This window comes from Podarcis liolepis (assembly GCF_965112155.1).
Source record: "Podarcis liolepis genome assembly, chromosome: 1".
Lineage (NCBI taxonomy): Eukaryota > Metazoa > Chordata > Lepidosauria > Squamata > Lacertidae > Podarcis > Podarcis liolepis.
The window spans coordinates 98,235,587-98,255,540 of record NC_139554.1 but is presented as its reverse complement, the minus strand read 5'-3'; the positions used below and the strand labels follow the sequence as shown (position 1 = coordinate 98,255,540).

Genomic DNA, 19,954 nt, shown 5'->3' with positions numbered 1-19,954 from the left:
AAAAAAAAGAGGCAGAGAAAGGCTGCAAACTATTGGCATTTAGAATTCTCCCAAGAATCACAAATGCTCAGGAAAAGAGAACCATTTGGTATGCAAACTTCATTTTGTGCTGGTTTGCATTAGAATATGCTAGATTTAACATTTTCCAAAAATAGTGTTAAAATAATAATAATAAAACCGACCATTCTTAGGATGGACTGGCTTGTTTTGCTTGAACTAAACAACAACAACAACAACAAAACCCCTAATAAAGAAAGTCAGACATTCTCAATGCTTTCTATGCTAATGCCATAATATATTTATTTATTCACTGTCATCTTACAAAGTGCTTACTCTTCTCATTTTTATCAGCTGAGTAGCGCTTTGGGAATTAATGTAAGGTTATCTCCAAGAGATACAGTGAATTCAGGTATTGAGAGTCAAATTCTCAGTAGACAGTAACTTAAATCGAGCGCATATAAACCAACCGCAGAGAGAATAATAGCACGAGCAAATCCAAATTCATGAATATCTGTATGCTGCGGCCTATTCACAGATGCCAGAAATATGTGTCTGAACAACAGAAAAGCATAGAGATCAAAGAATGGCTTTTCCTTGGAGAAACACCTTTATCTGACTCCTTTAGGAGATATTAGTTTCTTTTTTTGAATTTCAAGGCATGTGAATTTTAAAAATATAATGATGAATATTTCAGATTTGAAATGATTTAGTGATTAATTGTCGGTAGTAGGTGATATTCTATGTTAGTCTTACATAGAGTAGACCCAAAGAAAGCAATGGACTTGACAGGATAGGATTGGACCCAATACTTTTATTATATGAATCACACTGTTTTGAGAGGGACAGAAAATGCTTTTTTTTAAAGCTACAATGCAAAGTGTTTAAATGTAGTTTAAAGGAATTTATTTTATCATGCATAACAGCAATGAGGCCCATATGGTATTGGCCTTACTGGTATTAAGGAGGATAAATTGAAAACTGTTGTTGTTAATTGAATTTATATACTTCCCTATACCCGGAGGTCTCAGGGCGGTTGACAGAAAAAAATCAGTATATATAACCACAAAATATATAATCAAAATAAAACAACAGCCCAATAAGCCCTCCATGCTTTGTGTTACCTAGTAACTGCTCATTAATTATGTTCATAGAAAAGTCACATATTACCAATGCTGTTGAAAGCTAGTAGTATTTCTTATACAGGCAGGGAAAATAAGGAAGAAGTGTCCAAGTGCAAAAGAACATTGTTGTTGGCAGTAATTGTCGCTGTTAGTACTACTATTGTGTGACCTACTCCAGCAGTTCAGCCAGGCAGGTTACGGTACTTCCAGAGAAGACAGTGTGATTCAGTTCAAAGAAACAACATATTCTTTATTTATCATCTCTTCTTCACACAGTGCTGGCTTCTGTGAGAGCGTGGAGCCCAAAAGCAGGATGTCCCAATTTAATCAAGACAGTTGGGGGATATGAGTCCTATACACTCACTGCTCAGGACACTATTATTGAGCCCACTGCATTTTGAATGACGTTTTTCCTCAGGGGCACTCTCAGTATCAAACTATATTACAAACCATTTGCAATATGTATTTGTAATATGATTACAAACCATATTAATGAAATTTACAAAGAAAACTTGAAGAGGAACAAAACAGACCAGCAGAATAATCCTGTGGAGGGGTGGGAGAGGAAGCAGGGAGAAACCACCAAATACTTAGGCTAAAGTGGAATGTCCTGTTTTTTTCCATTTGTCTTCTCTGACCCATTTTTACAATATATCCTATTGCTCTCAATGGGATGAAACATAACTGCATCAGTTCCAGAGCTGACACATTTCCCTTCCATTCTGAGGATGCGTTAGGAAAGCAGGTATAACTTTGTATCCAAATTCTTCAATCTTTCCAAATAATGCCCCCTTTTTGCTGGTATCAGAGCAACCAGAGCAATGAAGGTTTCTGTGCTAACAACCAGAAGATTTATGATGGCAGACCACCTACTCAACACAAACACCTTCTGCTTGGTAGGCACAGAGTGCAGAAGGGTGAATCTGCAGTATCCTATGGTTTGTTCCCAGATGCTGTAATCAGACTAGACAGAGAGAGGGCTCACTGCTTAAAAATTTACCTCAGCGAAAATTATAGTGGAAATAAACAGACCAGCAAGGCCAAACACATAGGGTTGCATTCAGCTAAGCCCTCTGCAGAATAGACCAATTAAAATGGTAAAGTTAGTTATTGTCATGGTCTGATTGGGTGCAGAGGAACCAATGGGACGAACCAGCTGGGGAACCACCAAGGGAAGAAGGCTCAGAGCTCAGGAAGTGGTGGTGGGGTGATGATGAGTGGTCAGAGGGAGAAGAGGGAAAAGACTGGGAAGAGGAGGCGTCGGAAGCTGAAGGCGTAATGGCTTAGTGAGCTGAGACAGTCTGTGGCTGGGATAAGTCCATCCAGAATCATAGGCAGAAGCTGAAGCAGGAGGGTGGGAGGAGAGAGGCAGAGATGAGTGAGGCTGGTGAAGAGTCCCTTCCACTGCGACAAGCTCCCCTCCCTGCTGGTCTCCCAGAATCAGAAGAGGCATGAAGTGTGAAGAGCAAAGACAGACATGCAGGTGCTGTTACTGATTGCTTGGGGGAAAACCTTAAGGAGGAGGAGGAGACATAGACAGCTGTGGTGACCTTTTGTCTAGGGGCAAGACCTACCAGGCATAAGTTCCTGTGCTCCACCAAGTCTGTGCAGATCATGTTCCCACAAATAAAGAGTTAACTCCAATGTGCACAGTATGAATTACTGCCAGCTCACTCCTGTCAATTATATCTACTAAATTCAATGGGTTTACTTTGACCAGCATTTAATGCCACCCATAGGAATAATCTACTACAGGACACCGAGAAACCAGGTAACTAGCAAAGCCCTGCCCCACCAACTGCTCCTGCTATTTCCTGGCTTATGTGCAGATACTGGGAACTGAATATGTGCAAAGCTTATTCTCTGCTAGTGAACGGCAGTTCTTCCTAATGCACAGGGATGTAGCTGCCAATGCCGATTCTCAGGATTAAGCTGTATGGACACTTGATTTTACTTTGGACCCCCCCCCTCAATGTTCTAAAGGACAGAAATTAAATTAATTCATATTAATGTAACAGAAGTAAACCAGCAAATTATTAGCTAGACTTAATAATCCGTTGATAACACAAATACACATAAGCATTTGGACTAAATCCGGGGAAAGACAGCATGTATGTAAGCAGCTCAGTCTTTCCGCATTTACACCACGTAATTTGTAGCATAATGTGGTCCCCTATCTGTGTGAAGAAGTGTATTTAGTTTAATTCATCTCTGGGAGTTAGGATTCCTCTGAGGAAACTCTTATCCCAGCTTACAGAAATTCAGCCATTTGAATGTCATTAATATTAATGAGTCAACTGATGAATCAATATGCACTGTAATGAAATTATCCTGAAACCGTATGTTGCTGTTGTTGTTTGTTTTTTTAAAAAAGGATTGCAGTAGTAATAGTAAACAAGGGAAGCAAAATTACTTTAATGTCAAGGGCCTGGTTACCATGTGGGGCTGTGGTGTATACTTAGACATGAATCTCCCCCATCCCCTCTTTTCTATATTTTCAAAATAGCTTTCTTAGTACATGGGGAAAGTTTATTACAGATTCAGAAAGGCTACTGGGATAAAGACAGTTTATACAAACTGCATGTTTGTTCTTTACATAGTGTTGAACAGTTTGAGAAATTATGGGAAATTGCGGCTATTGTGGCCTGAGGCAGGGGTGGGACATTTTTTGCTTGCCAGGCCTTTGCTGGACTCCAGTTCCCATCAGCCCCAACCAGCATGATGGATGTTCATGGATAATGAGAGTTATAGTCCCAAAAATATATGGAGGGCCAGAGGTTACTTAACCCTGGTCTACAGCAAGGTGTCGTGACCTGCAGCACTTTGTCGCATTGTTATACCCTAATAATAATCTTGGGTTTAGTTTTAGACTCCAGCATTGTACTTTAAACAAGACTTAGCAGATGTTTTCAAGATGAATTCCTAGGGGAAATGTCATCCAAAGCAACCCATTTGAAACAAAGCTTATATGAGAGTGATCGGCAAGATAATTGTCCCTTTTTTGAAAGAGATAAAAAATAATGAAGAAAAAAACTGAATGATGGAAAAAGAGGTTTGTTAACTGCATTGACTATATTCCTGATATGGTGCACATCCTGGAAGTCCAAGGTTCAGTACTGCACCCCCGTCAAGAAGAAATGTACTGTGGTCTATGATACACAGTCAAGTTAAGAGGCAGTGAGCACTGTGCCAGATACCTTTATTGATGGAAGTTAATTTTTTAGGACTGCAGAGACCAAGACATGACATAACAAACACAAATTGTTACAGAATCATTTTGCCCATTGAAAGATAATCTAACCAAAACTAACACTCCACTGAACTGGCAGAAGGCATAGATATGTTTGAGACAAAGTCTGGGAAAGCAGAGTCCTTGGCAGGAGTCCTCATAACTCCATTTGCACTGCCTGTTAACTTTTGCTAACAGATGTTAGGATTTCTGGAAGAGGGGCTGAGTTTTGTTCATATCAAAAGTCAGAAGCAAGTCCCTGAAAGAGGGGGAAAAACCAGTTTGGGAAACCCAATTGACTGATCTCAGTGATGACCAGAGACTCTTGGCAGTATTCTTCTCACTTTCCATTTGTCTGAAGTCAGTATAATTTCCGGAGCACTGTACATAAAAATATACATATTACGGTCTGTATCCAGTGCTCATTTTGAGCTAGACTTTCCTGTGCTCAGGACATGGCACCCAATTTCCATGAATTCCCCCATTGCAACCCCTGTACATCATGAAAAACTGCTCTTGAGTGCTGAGGGGGGGGGTCTGCAAAACTTACAGGAAAAATGTCCCCGTCCCCCCCCCCCCCCGTTATTTGGCTATCTATAGCTAGCGCTTCATCTCAGTGAATCCTAGGGCAGGGTATTTTATTGATATGAATTCATTTATTTCATTTGGTGGCAGCAGAATTCTATGGAGCAGCCACCCTTTCTTTCAAAATCCAGACAGTTTGGAGTTTGCTTATCATGCATGCATGATTTGTTCATAGTGACACTGTCCTATGTTTTACAGGGGCTGCAGGCTGCATATTATTGCTCATTTCCAACTGCCTTAAACTGAGTCAAATGCTGGTCCATCTAAGCTCTGCCAATTATTGTCAGCTTTCCAAGGCAGAGGGCTTTCCTATTACCAGCTACACAATCCTTTTGGCCAGGGATTGGAACAGTGACCTTCTGTGTGCATGCGTGCTTCACTCAGAGTTGCAGTAAATAATATGTTTTGTCATTTAAACTTTAAAGTATTAGCTGCAGCCAATGCTGAAGCTCCGCTGGTGCAAAAGACTTCCATGCAAACTACAGAGCACGCTCACTCCAGTCCACCACACACCCTTGCAATGAAGTCCAGAGGGTGGGAGGCTTTATTTGACAGCATGTAGTTGTTCGGTCCCAGCTCCTGCCAACCTAGCAGTTCGAAAGCACATCAAAGTGCAAGCAGATAAATAGGTACCACTCCGACGGGAAGGTAAATGGTGTTTCCGTGCGCTGCTCTGGTTCACCAGAAGCAGCTTAGTCATGCTGGCCACATGACCCGGAAAACTGTCTGCAGAAGCAGACAAACGCTGGCTCCCTCGGCCTTTAAAGCGAGATGAGTGCTGCAACCCCAGAGTCATCTGCGACTGGACTTAACGGTCAGGGGTCCCTTTACCTTTACCTTTTTAGGGGAGGAGAGAAGATGGAAATTTTGTTGGGCCTGTGGGGCTTTGCACACAGAGCATTGGATAATGATACAGTGGTACCTCGGGTTAAGAACATAATTCGTTCTGGAGGTCTGTTCTTAACCTGAAACTGTTCTTAACCTGAAGCACCACTTTAGCTAATGGGGCCTCCTGCTTCTGCTGTGCTGCTGGAGCATGATTTCTGTTCTTATCCTGAAGCAAAGTTCTTAACCCAAGCCAATATTTCTGGGTTAGCGGAGTCTGTAACCTGAAGTGTATGTAACCCAAGGTACCACTGTACTCTTTTGAATAATATGGGAGGAATTCAACATCACACTCTTCCAATCAACCCATTGTCACAAACATTTTTGATTGGCAGACAGAACAATCCCTGCTTGCTCTCCCATTCATTGTTCTGGAGGTTCTCCTACCCCTCCAAAGCAGATTTGGGGGAGGCGCAGGGCGTGCAGAGGGTGAGGACAGGGGCAAAAGGCCATTGTGTTAGTGGGAGCCCTCGTGCTAGCACGCTGGGTTAGATGAATCCTAGCATATGGAATGTTTGTTGATGAGATGTTTATTGATGAATGAACAAGTGGTGTATTCAGTGATAATTTTTACTGAATCTCCCAACGGTTTTGGAACATTGTTTCAGTTTAGTGGAATGACAGATTTCAAACTAAATTCCATTTGGTTAAAGATAATATTTGTGTTTCTTTCTAACATTGCAAGGGGATTGTAAATCCTCACTGCATCATGGTTGCAAATTCCTCAGGAGTAACACATTAATCATGTGATTATCCTTCATTTCTTCACACCATGTTGCAGTGGAGCTGATGATATAAACCAAAACACAGAACAAGTTCAGAAATGTGGAATTGAGAAAAGGGTGTGTGAGGACAATAGCTTTTTATAGATCCAGAGACGGCAGCTTTTGAGAACAAGCCCTGTTACCCAATTATCATAGGGTATTTTCAGCGCCTGTTCTCAAAGAAGCAAAGTGAATCTTAAGAACATAATGATTCTTAAAAAAAATCTCTTCTTAAGTAATCCCTGTTGATTTCACAAGAAGCTTTAGCATCATAGGCGAAGTAACTTCAGCCACAATCCTCTAATTATCTCCAGATACCATTTATACAGCTCAGTTTGACACCTAGGCTGAAGTAAAGGTTAATGAAATTCTTATTTGCACATGTTGAAAGGCAAAACATGAAATGCATTCCTCACATAAGGCTAGATATGCCCTCTGTTTTGAAGAATTTTAGTTCAGGCGAGGTAAACTTAGTGTTATTTTAAAGAAACTCTTCTTTTGCTTCTTCTTCTTCACCCAGAATGAAGAGATTTCTATTCCAGGCATGTATGGTGTCAACTGAATACTATGTATTCCAAGAGGTGTTCCTAATATTTCAACCATGGGTATCACTAATCACACAGAATGAGAAATTGTGTTGGAATGAACTGATGTGATGCTTACAACAGATGTCTGTGCAGTAATATATGTATATGAAAGATATGTATGAGTAGCAGGTACACCGGCTCATAAAATATTTTGTGCATTGCTATTGTTCGTGCTTGCTTAGAAAACTGTATCATTCAGTGCTCTAAACTGAGAACACGTAAGAACGTAAGATGAACTCTGCTAGATCAGTATGAGGTCTATATAGTCCAGTATCTTGTTTCTAACCATCACCAGCAGATACCTACAAGCATAACAGTACCAGCACGACCATTTGTTTATCCCCAGCACCTGGTATTCAGAGCAGTGCAACTATCACTGAAGATAGATGTACAATTTTGTTCACACCTCATTGGGCTGAACTTTTGCACTCTTATATTTTCTCCCTGAAGATTATTTTGTACTTCTGCAAGTGTTAGGGGTACCCTGAGCCTGCTGATATCTCTGTCGTGCTTTTTCAGCAACCCCATTTCGACTTTAATACTGTTGGCACTTAACAGTAGAGTTCACTGTCAGAGGGAACAATAACCCTCTAATCTGAATTCGTCTAATCTGAAAAGATATCCAAGTTTGTGACCAGCACTATATTCAACGGGAGTGAATTGCCTCACTCTGGGAAACAATGGAGACTCTAGTATACGTTATTGATTTATGTTTTTACATTTATAGCCCACCTGTCTTCTATCATGGAATGTGAGGCAGATTACATGCTATTCTCAGGCATTCACCCATCTGGGCATTAACTAGAAAGAAATCTGTTTAGTTTCAGTGAGGTGGCAGCCTCATGTGCCTTCAGGGTTGATAGAAAAGAAGAGACTTATAAGAAAAGCTCCATTTTTATATTCTAAAACATCAGTGGTTCCCAAGTTCCTTCCCCATTGAAAATTGCTGAGGATCTTGGCTGACCAGTTAATGGGGTTTTTTGCCTGTTGTAACAATTGTAACACTGCGCTAGATGCTATATGATTTTCAGTTGTATTTTTATTATTTCCTTTATTTCTTCCAAACTATAATTTATTGTGCTACAATGTGTATTAATTCCATAGAATGTGAACTGTAATACAATAAAACACAATGTAAGAAATAAAAGAAGCAATGCAATACAAATGCAATTAAACATAGATATGAATATGTAACACAATGGATGTGCCATCTCCTGTCTTCAACCACAAATACAGACATGCTGTAGACCACCCAAATGAAGCTTGTGAACCACTGGTGGTCTGCACACCAGAGTTTGGTTAACTCCTGCTCTACATAGACATTCTAAACTGAACAAATTTTGTATCAACCATGACAACTTTGAAACAGCAGGTTTGCAGAGACAACCACTGACTAATGAACAAAGACTGAAATGCAAATTTATTGCCTGTTGTTTTCTTTGTGTACTCATTTTCCTTACAGCTTTTTACATGTAAATTGCTTGTTTAGAGTTTGTTTTTAAAAAACACAAATTGCAAATGGAAAGCCTGTAATAAACTCCAGGTATCAACTATGATTAAAACCTGGCCTTGTTTCTCAAAAACAACAACATGTTGTTTAGCCTGCAGGTATGAAGATGAAAGTTTGCCTTTATTAAGCCAGTTTTCAAAATTCATGTTTTGAAAGTTCACAGTATGTTTCAAAGAACAGTAGTAGATTGGGCCTTTTGTATATTACAGTGAAACAATTATAATGTATGATGAAATTAGCCAATAGTTGGGCCTAGTGGGGAGTCTGGTTTAATTCCACCATTCGGCAATTTCTTCAAGTGTTTATTATTATTATTCCATTATTCATTCAGTTGTCAGAATGAAAGAAGGTTAGATAGCTATTGATAGTCCTTCCATGAAGTTACTAGCATTGATGGCTATGTTATGCCTCCACTGAGGGATGTGGCATATCTTTGTGTACCAGTAGCTGAGAATCAGAAGTGGGCAGTGTGGTGTTGCATGCAGATCCTGCTTTCTGGTTTCTAATAGGCTTTCTGGTTGTCCACTGTTAAGAGGACACTAACCTATGTAGATTGGCCTTTGGCCTGAACTAACAGGGCTCTCTACTTTTGTGCCAGTGTGGTATAGTGGTTAAGAGCTGTGGACTCGTAATCTGGTAAACCGGGTTCGCTTCCCCGCTCCTCCACATGCAGCTGCTGTGTGACCTTGGGCTAGTCACACTTCTCTGAAGTCTCTCAGCCCCACTCACCTCACAGAGTGTTTGTTGTGGGGGAGGAAGAGAAAGGAGATTGTTAGCCACTTTGAGACTCCTTGGGGTAGTGATAAAACAAGATATCAAATCCAAACTCCTCCTCCTCTTCTCTTATAGCTAAATCTTGTGAGGGAATATTTGATCCATACTTGTTTTAATATTGTATATTTTAAAATTTTGTTTGCCCATGTGTTAATAATATCAACACACTCAGAAATGTGGCATTTATATTAGGTACTCAACTGAAGAACAGTTTGTCTTACATTCATTTTCTGTACCTTCTGTAACAAATTCTACTTTTAACATACACGAAATGGGGCAAAATATAGCATTTCTTTCTATCTGTGACACTGACGTCTTCTTCCATGCACTGTACACCTGGCTTTTGATACCCTTCTCTGGGCATTTAATAGGGTGTTTTCATTATTATGGAAACGACTGAATGAAAGAGCATGACAGACAGTTGGAAGTGTAACAAGGACTTTAGCTGAAACCAGCTGTATTGGAATGCCTTTGATGATCACTAACTGGCTTCCATCTGAAGTCTTAAGTAGGTTGTTGGAAGTCTGATATCTTTCTGCTACTTCTAGCAAATCATCAGAAGGTTATTATACAGTAATTGGAAACACAATACGATTCATGCCCACTTAGGAATAAGTCCCAGTGAATTCAGTGAGACTTACTCCCCGCTAAGTGTATAGGATTGCAGCCTAAAGCACATATCATATGGATACACGCAGAGGAAAAGTTAACATTGTTTTAAAAAATAAAACTAAAAACATTGCTGTAATGGGATAGAATTCCAGGAATGAAAGTAAAATGTTAGTATCAGACCCTCCAAATGACCCTATTTTCCAACTACAGATAGGTAGCTGTGTTGGTCTGCCATAGTCAAAATAAAAAAATTCCTTCCAGTAGCACCTTAAAGACCAACTAACTTAGTTCTTGGTATACCAAGAACTAACTTAGTTGGTCTTTAAGGTGCTACTGGAAGGAATTTTTTTATTTTGACTATTTTCCAACGACAGTGTTGGATTTACAGACGCCGTCCTGGTTTTTAATTTGATCCAGGAATGTCCTGCTTTTCCTTAGAACATCCCTATTTTCATTGGATAAATAATGGATGGTATGTAGTTGTGTGATCCTCAAGCCAAGGATATACCATATTTTTCGCCCTATAGGACGCACTTTTCCCCCTCCAAAAATGAAGGGGAAATGTGTGTGCGTCCTATGGGGTGAATGCAGGCTTTTGCTGAAGCCTGATGAGCGATAGGGGTCGGTGCGACCCTCTCCAGGCTTCAGAAAGCTGTGCGTAGCCCTAGGGAGCCTGGCACGAAGCCGCGCCGGGCTCCCGAAGGTTACACAAGCTCCCAGAGCGATGCCGAAGCTGCGCTCAGCTTCAGCATCGCTCTGGCTCCTGTTCTGGGGGCAGGGGAAGCTCAGGCTTCCCCCGCCCCAGCCCCGCACCTGGGTATGTGGGGGAATAATTTTTTTCCCCTTTATTCCCCCCCCAAAAATCTAGGTGCGTCCTATGGGCCGGTGCGTCCTATAGGGCGAAAAATACGGTAAGTAACTTTACAACCTTTAGAACACATCTGGGCAGCCCGGTGTAAGGAAGTTTTTAAAAAAATGTTTAATGTTTTATTATGTTTTAATATATGTTGGAAGCCACCCAGAGTAGCTGGGGCAACCCAGTCAGATGGGTGGGATAATAAATGTTATTATTATTAGTTATTGTTATTATTGGGATGTCCCTATCAGAGAAATGTTGGAGTGTATGAAGTTTCAGGAAAACACAGTTGCTATTCACAATACCTGTACTTTCATGGCCCCGATAGTTGTAAGAGCAGGTAAGATACCTTCTTCAAAGTCAGGTTATAATAACTTTCTATGGAGCTCATCACTTGCACACTGAAAAAAATCATATAAGCAGACTACTGGCTGCTTATAAATGGTACTTTTCCCAACTCACTTTTTGAAACTGTGTTTATAAGAAAGCTGCTGTTAAATGGGTTCAAGAGAGGCATGTACTTTAGTAATGACATAAGGATCAGAAGAGAGTTTAAGAAGAGGTTCTTGCAAAGCTCCTGGGACATGTCATTATAGTTCAAGTGCCCCTTGCTCCAAGCCCAGAGAACTAAATTAAATTGCATTCTCCTCACACTTTACAGAATTAATTCATACTTTATATAATGTTGGAAGCTCATATATTTCAGCATTTAAATTGTTTCAGATATGTTTTCAGAAATTACTGCTTACAAGTGCTGAAAAAAAGCAAACACAGACAGCTGTTGATCAGAACAAGGGACAACAGAGACTGGAGAATTAATGCTTTAATTCCAGACTTGGGAGCATGAACTTTTATCTTATCAGGCTGGCCAGGCAAGCTTACTGAGTGCTTCCAGTCCTGGAAGCTATGCAAAAAATGGTTGAATTTTCAAGCGATGGAAAAGGAAGCGGAATTACTTGGGACTGAATCTAAACATGCTTCTAAAAAGCATTTGGCTTTGTGGGTAAATTACAAATAGTTCCATTTGTAATGTGAACTGGCCTGAACTTTGGCTGTTAGATTTTGCCTGAGGATGTCTGGGGAGCAGAGGATGAGAGGAATATATCTTTGTCCAACCAGAACCACATCATCTATTATTGTTGGGACTCTCAGTACATAATACGCTTAAGTACAAAGTTCTCATTGTATTCCAAACCAAATATTCCTTTTAGTTTTATCCCAATGACAGAAAAGAGAGCAGGCCACAATGAAAGCTGAACTCCTGGCCTACTTTATTGTTAAGAACAAGGCAGACCATCCAGCATGCAAACCACTGGCTGTCTATGTTTGAATAAAGTATCACATGCTGCTAGAAGGCTCACATTCTTCAGGGGAAACATTCCTGTTACCTGGAGCATCTGCACTTGGCCAGCTCCTAATAGCCCCCCCCCCAATTAACACAGACACACACACTTGATGAAGAAATCTATTTCGTAATGGAATGTCTCAATACGGGCTGCCAAAGACTAACACAATAGTCTGTTAGACTAAGATTTGTAAGATTTCTTACCCGCCCTTCTCAATAAGGTCCCAAGGCAGGTTACAACAAGGTAATATAAAATTATTGGATCAGTTATAACAATATGATGTTCCTCTATTTTAAAACCCCCCAGATTAAATGGTTATAATGATGAAACAAAACCATTTCATGCAAAAGAGTGTAAATTCAATAAAAGAGGTTGGCAGTGCACAGCAAAATACCTTAGCTGACAAAGAGCAAGGTTCAAAAAATAATAATGGATCTTCAGCATAGTGAAAATAGCACTACAACTCAAGGACTGCTACAGAGAAAGCCCTTCCCTGGACTACCTTTTCCCACACTTCTGAGAGCAGGAGAACTGCCCGGGATTCCCTGCTCTGCCAATCTTAACACCCAAGGAAGATCAGAAGGGATGAAAGTGGTTTGTGACCCAAGTCATTTAGGGCTTTAAGTACTAATGTGAGCATATTCAGCAAGGACCAGAAATGAGCTGGCAAGCACTGCCCATATATCACACAGCAACACATGGCCTTGGTGTGGCAGAGTGCTATGCAATAGGCTACTTAGGAATAAGCAAAAAGCCTGGATCACTGGTATAAACCCCCAAAATATGGAGCTTTAGCTATAGCAGAATAAAGTCCATTTGCACAGCTAGAGATAAACACACATTTGAAACCACAGTGATGGCTGAAACCTGCTTGAGGGGGAAATGGTGGGAGGACAGTTAAACAACTTCCCCCACCCCCAATTGCGGTTCCACTCTGTTTCCTCATTTTAAAGCAGAATCACTATTTTTATGGCATTGTGGCACTGCTAGTGTGTGGATTTGTAGCCAGTCCAAAAATATAGTATATCTGAGTCCAAGCCTTTCTCCTGATTATAGGTAGAAATGAGATTGGATGAGTTACAGTGTGAATACAATGAGAGGAATATTGTCAAAATTCAGTTACCGGTCCACTATGGGAGCAGTGTGAGAAAAATATTTTGATTCCTGAATTATAATTAGACTGCATTATGGCCTCTGTATGGAAATAAGTGATTCTCAAAGGGGGAAAGAATGAAAATCAAATTTCCATCTGAATACAAACCCTTGGATTCTAAAAATCAAGGCATATTTGTTCATTTTATTTGTGTTCTTTAGGAAAGCAGCATTTGCAAGGTGTGTTTGGCTGAGATTAGGATGCAGGAACCTGTTAATTTTGCCACATTTCTTCATTCTCAGAGATGGGGGGGGGGAGCCAATCAATAACTATAATTATAATTTTCTTCATTGATTGCTCAGAAGTCTTTAAAGGCACCTTCATTAATTTAAAGTGTGCAAATTTACAGAACTAAAAATCCTCAACAAAGCAATAGCATTTCTATTTTCAAGTTCTTACAGGTTTTAGTCAGTAAAAGAGCTAGAATTAGTAACTAAGACAGTGGTATTTTCTAGCTGGCCACAGGACGAGTGGTAGCCGAAAACAATGCTCACTGTTTCTTTGGCTTGACATCACAAGAAATAACACTATGACAATTTTTCATTATCATCATAGTAGCACGGAAAGCTGCTAAATCTATGCAGGTTAGAAAGCCAATAAAATCTAATGCAGACATTAATATAGTTTGGCTTGTCAGGCCAAAATCCTTTCAATTAAGATACATTTTCCAGAATTGTTTGTTAACCTTTTTCTTCCACCATTTTGCCTTGTGTCAATTTGATGTTGATGAATATGGTCATACTCTGAAGACATCGGGCAGATTCAGGAATTACCCCCTTTGTGAGAAAATATACCATATACAGTCTTGTTCATCTGTCACTGTACCAGTTTTCTTGCCTGGTCAGTCCCATGGAGTCAAATTACTCCACTCTTTCCATTTTCAAGTGTTGTGTAAGAGGGATTGTAATTTATGGAATTCAGAATCTTTCCACCTTCAGAATCACTTGATTTCATGCACATGTACATGCAGATATCCCAGGCCTATTTGCTTAATACATTTCTCCAGTATTCATGTCTCTTAGCCTCTTCCAAGAAGAACTGAACATCTGTGAGGAAAAATAGTTTGCTATATTCTTCTGCATTTGGCTGCAAACTACAGTATGTGGGGTTTTTTGGTTGTTGTTTTTTTGGTAAATACTCTTGGGAAAGTCTGACTATAATAGATGTTTCATATCCTCAATGCAATCATTCCTAATCTACACATGAGGAACAGATATTAAACTCCAGCTAACAGACCAGCGTATGAAAAGGTAATTGTTTTCTCGGCAACTAAACAGAGAGCACAGCTGTCCAGTGTTTTGGCAACAGCATGTTCATTACTTCATGGAAGACCCTGGATGATAAGTGACCTTCCTCCCAGGCAAATTGTACTTTAATGTTTTATGCAAGTCAAATGCTGCTTTCTGACTGTTCCAGAGTAACGTTTTTATACAAGAAAGAAAGAAAGAAAGAAAGAAAGAAAGAAAGAAAGAAAGAAAGAAAGAAAGAAAGTGTACTTATTCAGGCACCATAAGAAATCATTTACAGATTCAGCTATAACTACTTAGATAATAAGTTTGAATAAATTGATTAGGTATTTCAGTAGGGACCCATATTTCTAAAATAAAAAATGCTTTTTCTTCCCACCACCCATTTTCTCCTACTGCAAATACTATTAGAAATGCTTATGGTGTTGGATACTTTGTAATACTATGGTAACAAGTACCAACAAGTAAATCATAAATGTAGGATTAACTCCATAAATGTCAACCGGAACTTCCCCTCTGCCCCCCAAAAAACCTAATTGCGGGAAAGGGTTGGCATACTCTCCAAGTTGAGGGAAAGGTCTCAGCAGAGTGAGGTCTTGTAGAAACCGCACAGAGCATGGTTTCAGGGCCAATATCCCGGGAGGCAGAAAGCAGGAGGAGATAGGAATATTAAAGAGGCTGGCCAAAAGTAGCTAAAGGAAGTGGTTTGGGTTTGGCTTTTTGGAAACATGAGTACTGTACATGTACAGTGGTACCTCAGGTTAAGAACTTAATTCGTTCTGGAGGTCCGTTCTTAACCTGAAACTGTTCTTAACCTGAAGCACCACTTTAGCTAATGGGGCCTCCCACTGCCACCGCGCGATTTCTGTTCTCATCCTGAAGCAAAGTTCTTAACCCAAGGTATTATTTCTGGGTTAGTGGAGTCTGTAACCTGAAGCACCTGTAACCCGAGGTACCATTGTAGAAACATGGCCCTCTACATGTAAAATGAATGCATGGAGGGCAAGCAAGTCCACCTTTCAAACTTCATGTTCTGCTTTGCTTCACAGTGTGAGGCACCATCTTCTCTGTTGATTGAGGGGGCCCAGTGCGACGTCATGATGTCACACATGCGATGTTGTAAGGAGCTAGGGGACAGAGCTGAAAACCCTTTGAACATTGAGGGGGGCTGGGCCCCCCTCACAAAATACATTGAGGGGTGAAACTGCCTTAGCACCTATGCTCACAGCTAAACACTCAGGTATTTTGTGCTTGTGAAGTAGAGCATGTCAAGTTCAGGGCTAGGCCCTTCTCACCAACTTCTGCGGTTGCATGTGGAGGGAATTCTTCTGCATGGAGAAGCATTCAGCAAAGTATGCCCCTACCTGCATTATGAAGTGGAATTATCTGGGCCCAGGTTCATTAATTCAACTTGTCACAACCAACTTTCATGCATCTTAAGATTACTTCCAGCACTGTTGGTGTCCCTTTCAGATGTCTGAATCTTCTGAGTGACATACTGAATATAAGTGTACATATTTGTGCAATTTGTTTAAGCAGTTCTGCTTATAATAAAGAACAATTTTTACAGCTTCCTCGGGGGGGGGGGGGAGGAATCACAATGCCCATTGCACTAAATAGTTTATACAAGACTATAGAGTATGCAAGGATATGAAATCTACAGTTATATATTTGAAATAGAACAAGAATAATTCTATTGCATCCTAGTTAAATATCGTTTCAGCAGTTCCCTTAGTGTAGCATTTCGCTTGAAAAGGCAAGGTACATGCTAACAGTTTAGACCAGGCATTCCCAACCTGCGGCCCTCCAGATGTTTTGGCCTACAACTCCCATGATCCCTAGCTAACAGGACCAGTGGTCAGGGATGATGGGAATTGTAGTCCAAAACATCTGGAGGACCAAAGGTTGGGGATGCCTGGTTTAGACTAACCATAAAGACGGGGGGGGGGTTGTTGTTTAAAAAACACACCAACGGAATGGTAATTATTGTGTCCTGGTGCATAATTTCAGTTTGAGCATTCATCCTGCCTCTTGCACAACCACTTTCAAGCCACAGATATTTCACCTATTCAGTCTGATGGAGTCTGTCAAGTTCACAACCAGTACTGACACAGTACTGGGATGCCACCTCTCAAGCCCCACACCACGGACAATCCTGGTGCAATCCTGTACATGTTCAGAAGTAAGCCTCATTTAGTTCAATAGGACTCTCAGGTCAGTGTGCACAGGGTTGCAGCAGAAATCTGCTAAAGCATAAGACAAGGCATCTGTGGTTCTCCTACCCATAAACCTCTATGATCCTGTTGTCCCTCTTCCACTCAGCCTTCACCCACACCATCTGCTGAGGTAAGCAGAATTCAGATTAAGGATCGTGTTCTGTGAGACCCTGATGTAGTTTTTCTAACCTGGTTTCACTTAACAAAATACATTTACTGCATGCATTCTTTTCACAACCATTGATTTGTTTTGTATAAAGTGTCAAGAAAATTCCTTGTGGCTTTCATGTTGCATATTTATGGAATACCTATGGTATATAAATCAGCACTTTCTTGACACTGTATTAGGTCAGCCAAAGGCAAACCTTGGTTGTGAGGAGGTGGCCATTGAAACAAAGTGTTTTCCACAGCAATTTTCTCTGGTTTCTGCGAAAAAGTTCTAGCGCTTCTCTGATAAAGGACAGTGGTAATTTAAAAAATAAAATAAACCATTAAAACAAAATACAGTGATGTGCTGTCCCTGGTGAAGAGAAATAAGGCTTTCACTTAAGTCCCATTGAACTCAATGGGGCTTATCTCCAAGTAGACTTGTATAGGACCTTGTGAATACTTTTATAAGCAAAAGTAATACCTGCTACCAGTGCTTTTAAAATAATAATTTTTTTAAGTGTCTGTACTCACCACGAAGTTGTCACAGTATGTGCCAAACTTTTAACACTTGGGGGGGGAGGGTCTGGTACTGCATACCCTTGAGTGCCCCCAGAAAAAAAGCACTGCCTACTACTCTTATGTTGTTACAACATCCCCAACTAAGATATGATAGTTATTCTGATTCGTTACATTTTTGTCTGGATTGATTTCGTCACTATTTCCATGATAATGACCAACCTAGATCAAAACAACGGATGTCAGTCTTCTCTGTATCATGCCCATAGACCAAATGATCAAAAATGACACATCATCATGACACTGGTAAAACAGTTCCACAAATTCCCAGTCCTCTTACTTCAGCACATTTGGAGTCCTTGGAGGAGGGTCAGAATCAATTTGGGAAATGACAGTTGAAATACGGCCTCAGATTTTCTTCATGCCAGTGATTTAACATAAAGTAGTCCTAATTTACAAGTCAAAAAAAGATGGTGGCTCTAAGTGATATCTTAGCATATGTAATCTTAGGTAGTGGGGGGAAAGCAGTATTATTTTTTCCTACTTCTTACATCACCACCAGTAATAAAGATCCCACAGTGTGAAATTAACTGACAGTTCTTTTGATGATGAATGAGGAAGATGAAACTAGTGCATTCTTCCACAGCTGCTTTGGCTCTTTTGGTGCTTTATAAGAGTAATTTGCTTTGCTCTACAAAGAAAGGAAGAAGACAAAGTCAATAAGTAAGAGTTTGTTTTATTGTTTTGTTTTATAGTATCTTTTCTTCTAAATACATAGTATGGTTACAATGGTCAGATCTTATTATGGTAAGTTTCAAAAAGATCTATAGAATTAATGTGGGGAATCAAAGGACCAGGGCTTTATTTTTAGGAGAGAAAAACAGGTGCCGGGACTCGCCATTAAGCTGTTGCCAGACTGTACAAAGGTGATGGGATAAAATCAGGCCAAATCTTTATTGACAGCAGCAGGCAGGGCAAGGGTTGGCATGGCATTGTGTCCCAGGATCAGTTCATCATTCCACAAGCCCCATGTTGATGGAATGGTTCTGCTGGGTTTGGATCACTCAGGATTGGCACGTAATTTCATGATGAGAAATCTCAGAATTCCTTGGAAGTTGGGTAGATAAGAAAAAGTCTCAAAATACTACCAGAGAGGTGACCAGTATGAGTTCTGACATTTCACTTAACTACATGAATTCAGTAATTTTAGCGTAAAACTCAGGACGCAAATGATTTATTGGTTATTATTTACAGAAAAGACACAGCAAAATAGATGTCTTTTTTTCTTTTCGTTAGCTCCAGAATGCTTGCCAGAAGGACATCGTGTTCTGCACAATGCTTATCGCAGCATCACTTTTGATTCCCTGGAATTGCAGGAAACTGCCATTCAGGACATGGTCTGCGATCATTCCCTTCCTCAAGGATGGTACCGCTTCATGATTGACAACAAGCCTGCAGAAATGCCAACCAAGTGTATAGAGGTTCGTACCATTTTTTACAAATATATATTTTCCCCAGTATTTGTGTGATTCCAGCTCACCTGTGATATAATCTTCTGCAACTCACCTCTGATATATTCCTCAGTAATATTCTACCCTCCTATGTTACCATGGATATATGCATGGTTAGGATATGGAAGAAATGTTCCCCTCCATATTGGATGGGCTAGATCAGGCATAGGCAAACTTGGCCCCTCCAGATGTTTTCAGACTGCAACTCCCATCATCCCTAGCTAACAGGACCAGTGGTCAGGAATGATGGGAATTGTAGTCCCAAAACATCAGGAGGGCCGAGTTTGCCTGTGCCTGGGCTAGATCATCCAGATTTTACTGTATTAGTTGTATTGTGTGGCGTATCTGACTCACTATTGGTGAGTTTGTTCTCCTGGAAGTCCTGACTTCTTTCTTCCCTGCCCCAGGAGCAGCTGGAAATGTGTACATAGAGGCAAACAGATGAGTGTGAATTTCTTCATTCAATAAGCAAATGAAATTCTCTCTTGCATTGTTCATACCTTGACAATTCCACTGACATGTTGAAAATAGCATTTACAAGTCAACACACTTTTCCTGGTTCACAGCTCCAAACCATCTTTCTGACATCCGCTGCTTTGCATGCAAAATGTGGGTTGAGAAGTTGGCATATTGTGAAGCAACCCATGAATATGCAGGGCTTTTGTGGTGTTCTCAGGAAGCGCATAGATAATGTTCCAGCTGTCCCAGGGGAAGTGGGTGACTCCCAGTGTGTTGGGCATTTCTAAACACCTTCAATCCCTCTAATCAACTACTTAAAGCTACAGCTCCTTTGAGGTTTTGCTTCTTCTATGGATGACTTTTTGATTCAAATTAAATAATAGATTATTTGGTTTCTTCTGTGGATAACTTCATAATTCAAATGAAATAATAA

General features: G+C 40.3%; 1 protein-coding gene across 1 annotated transcript in view; it reads left to right on the top strand.

Moving 5' to 3' along the window:
- LOC310701736 (von Willebrand factor D and EGF domain-containing protein-like) overlaps positions 1-19,954 on the top strand; it is a 202,255-nt gene that overhangs the window by 16,007 nt on the left and 166,294 nt on the right. The window contains exon 2 of the mRNA XM_083493050.1: positions 18,848-19,032. Coding sequence (XP_083349176.1) covers positions 18,848-19,032 — 185 coding nt within the window. The remainder of the gene's footprint in view (positions 1-18,847; positions 19,033-19,954) is intronic.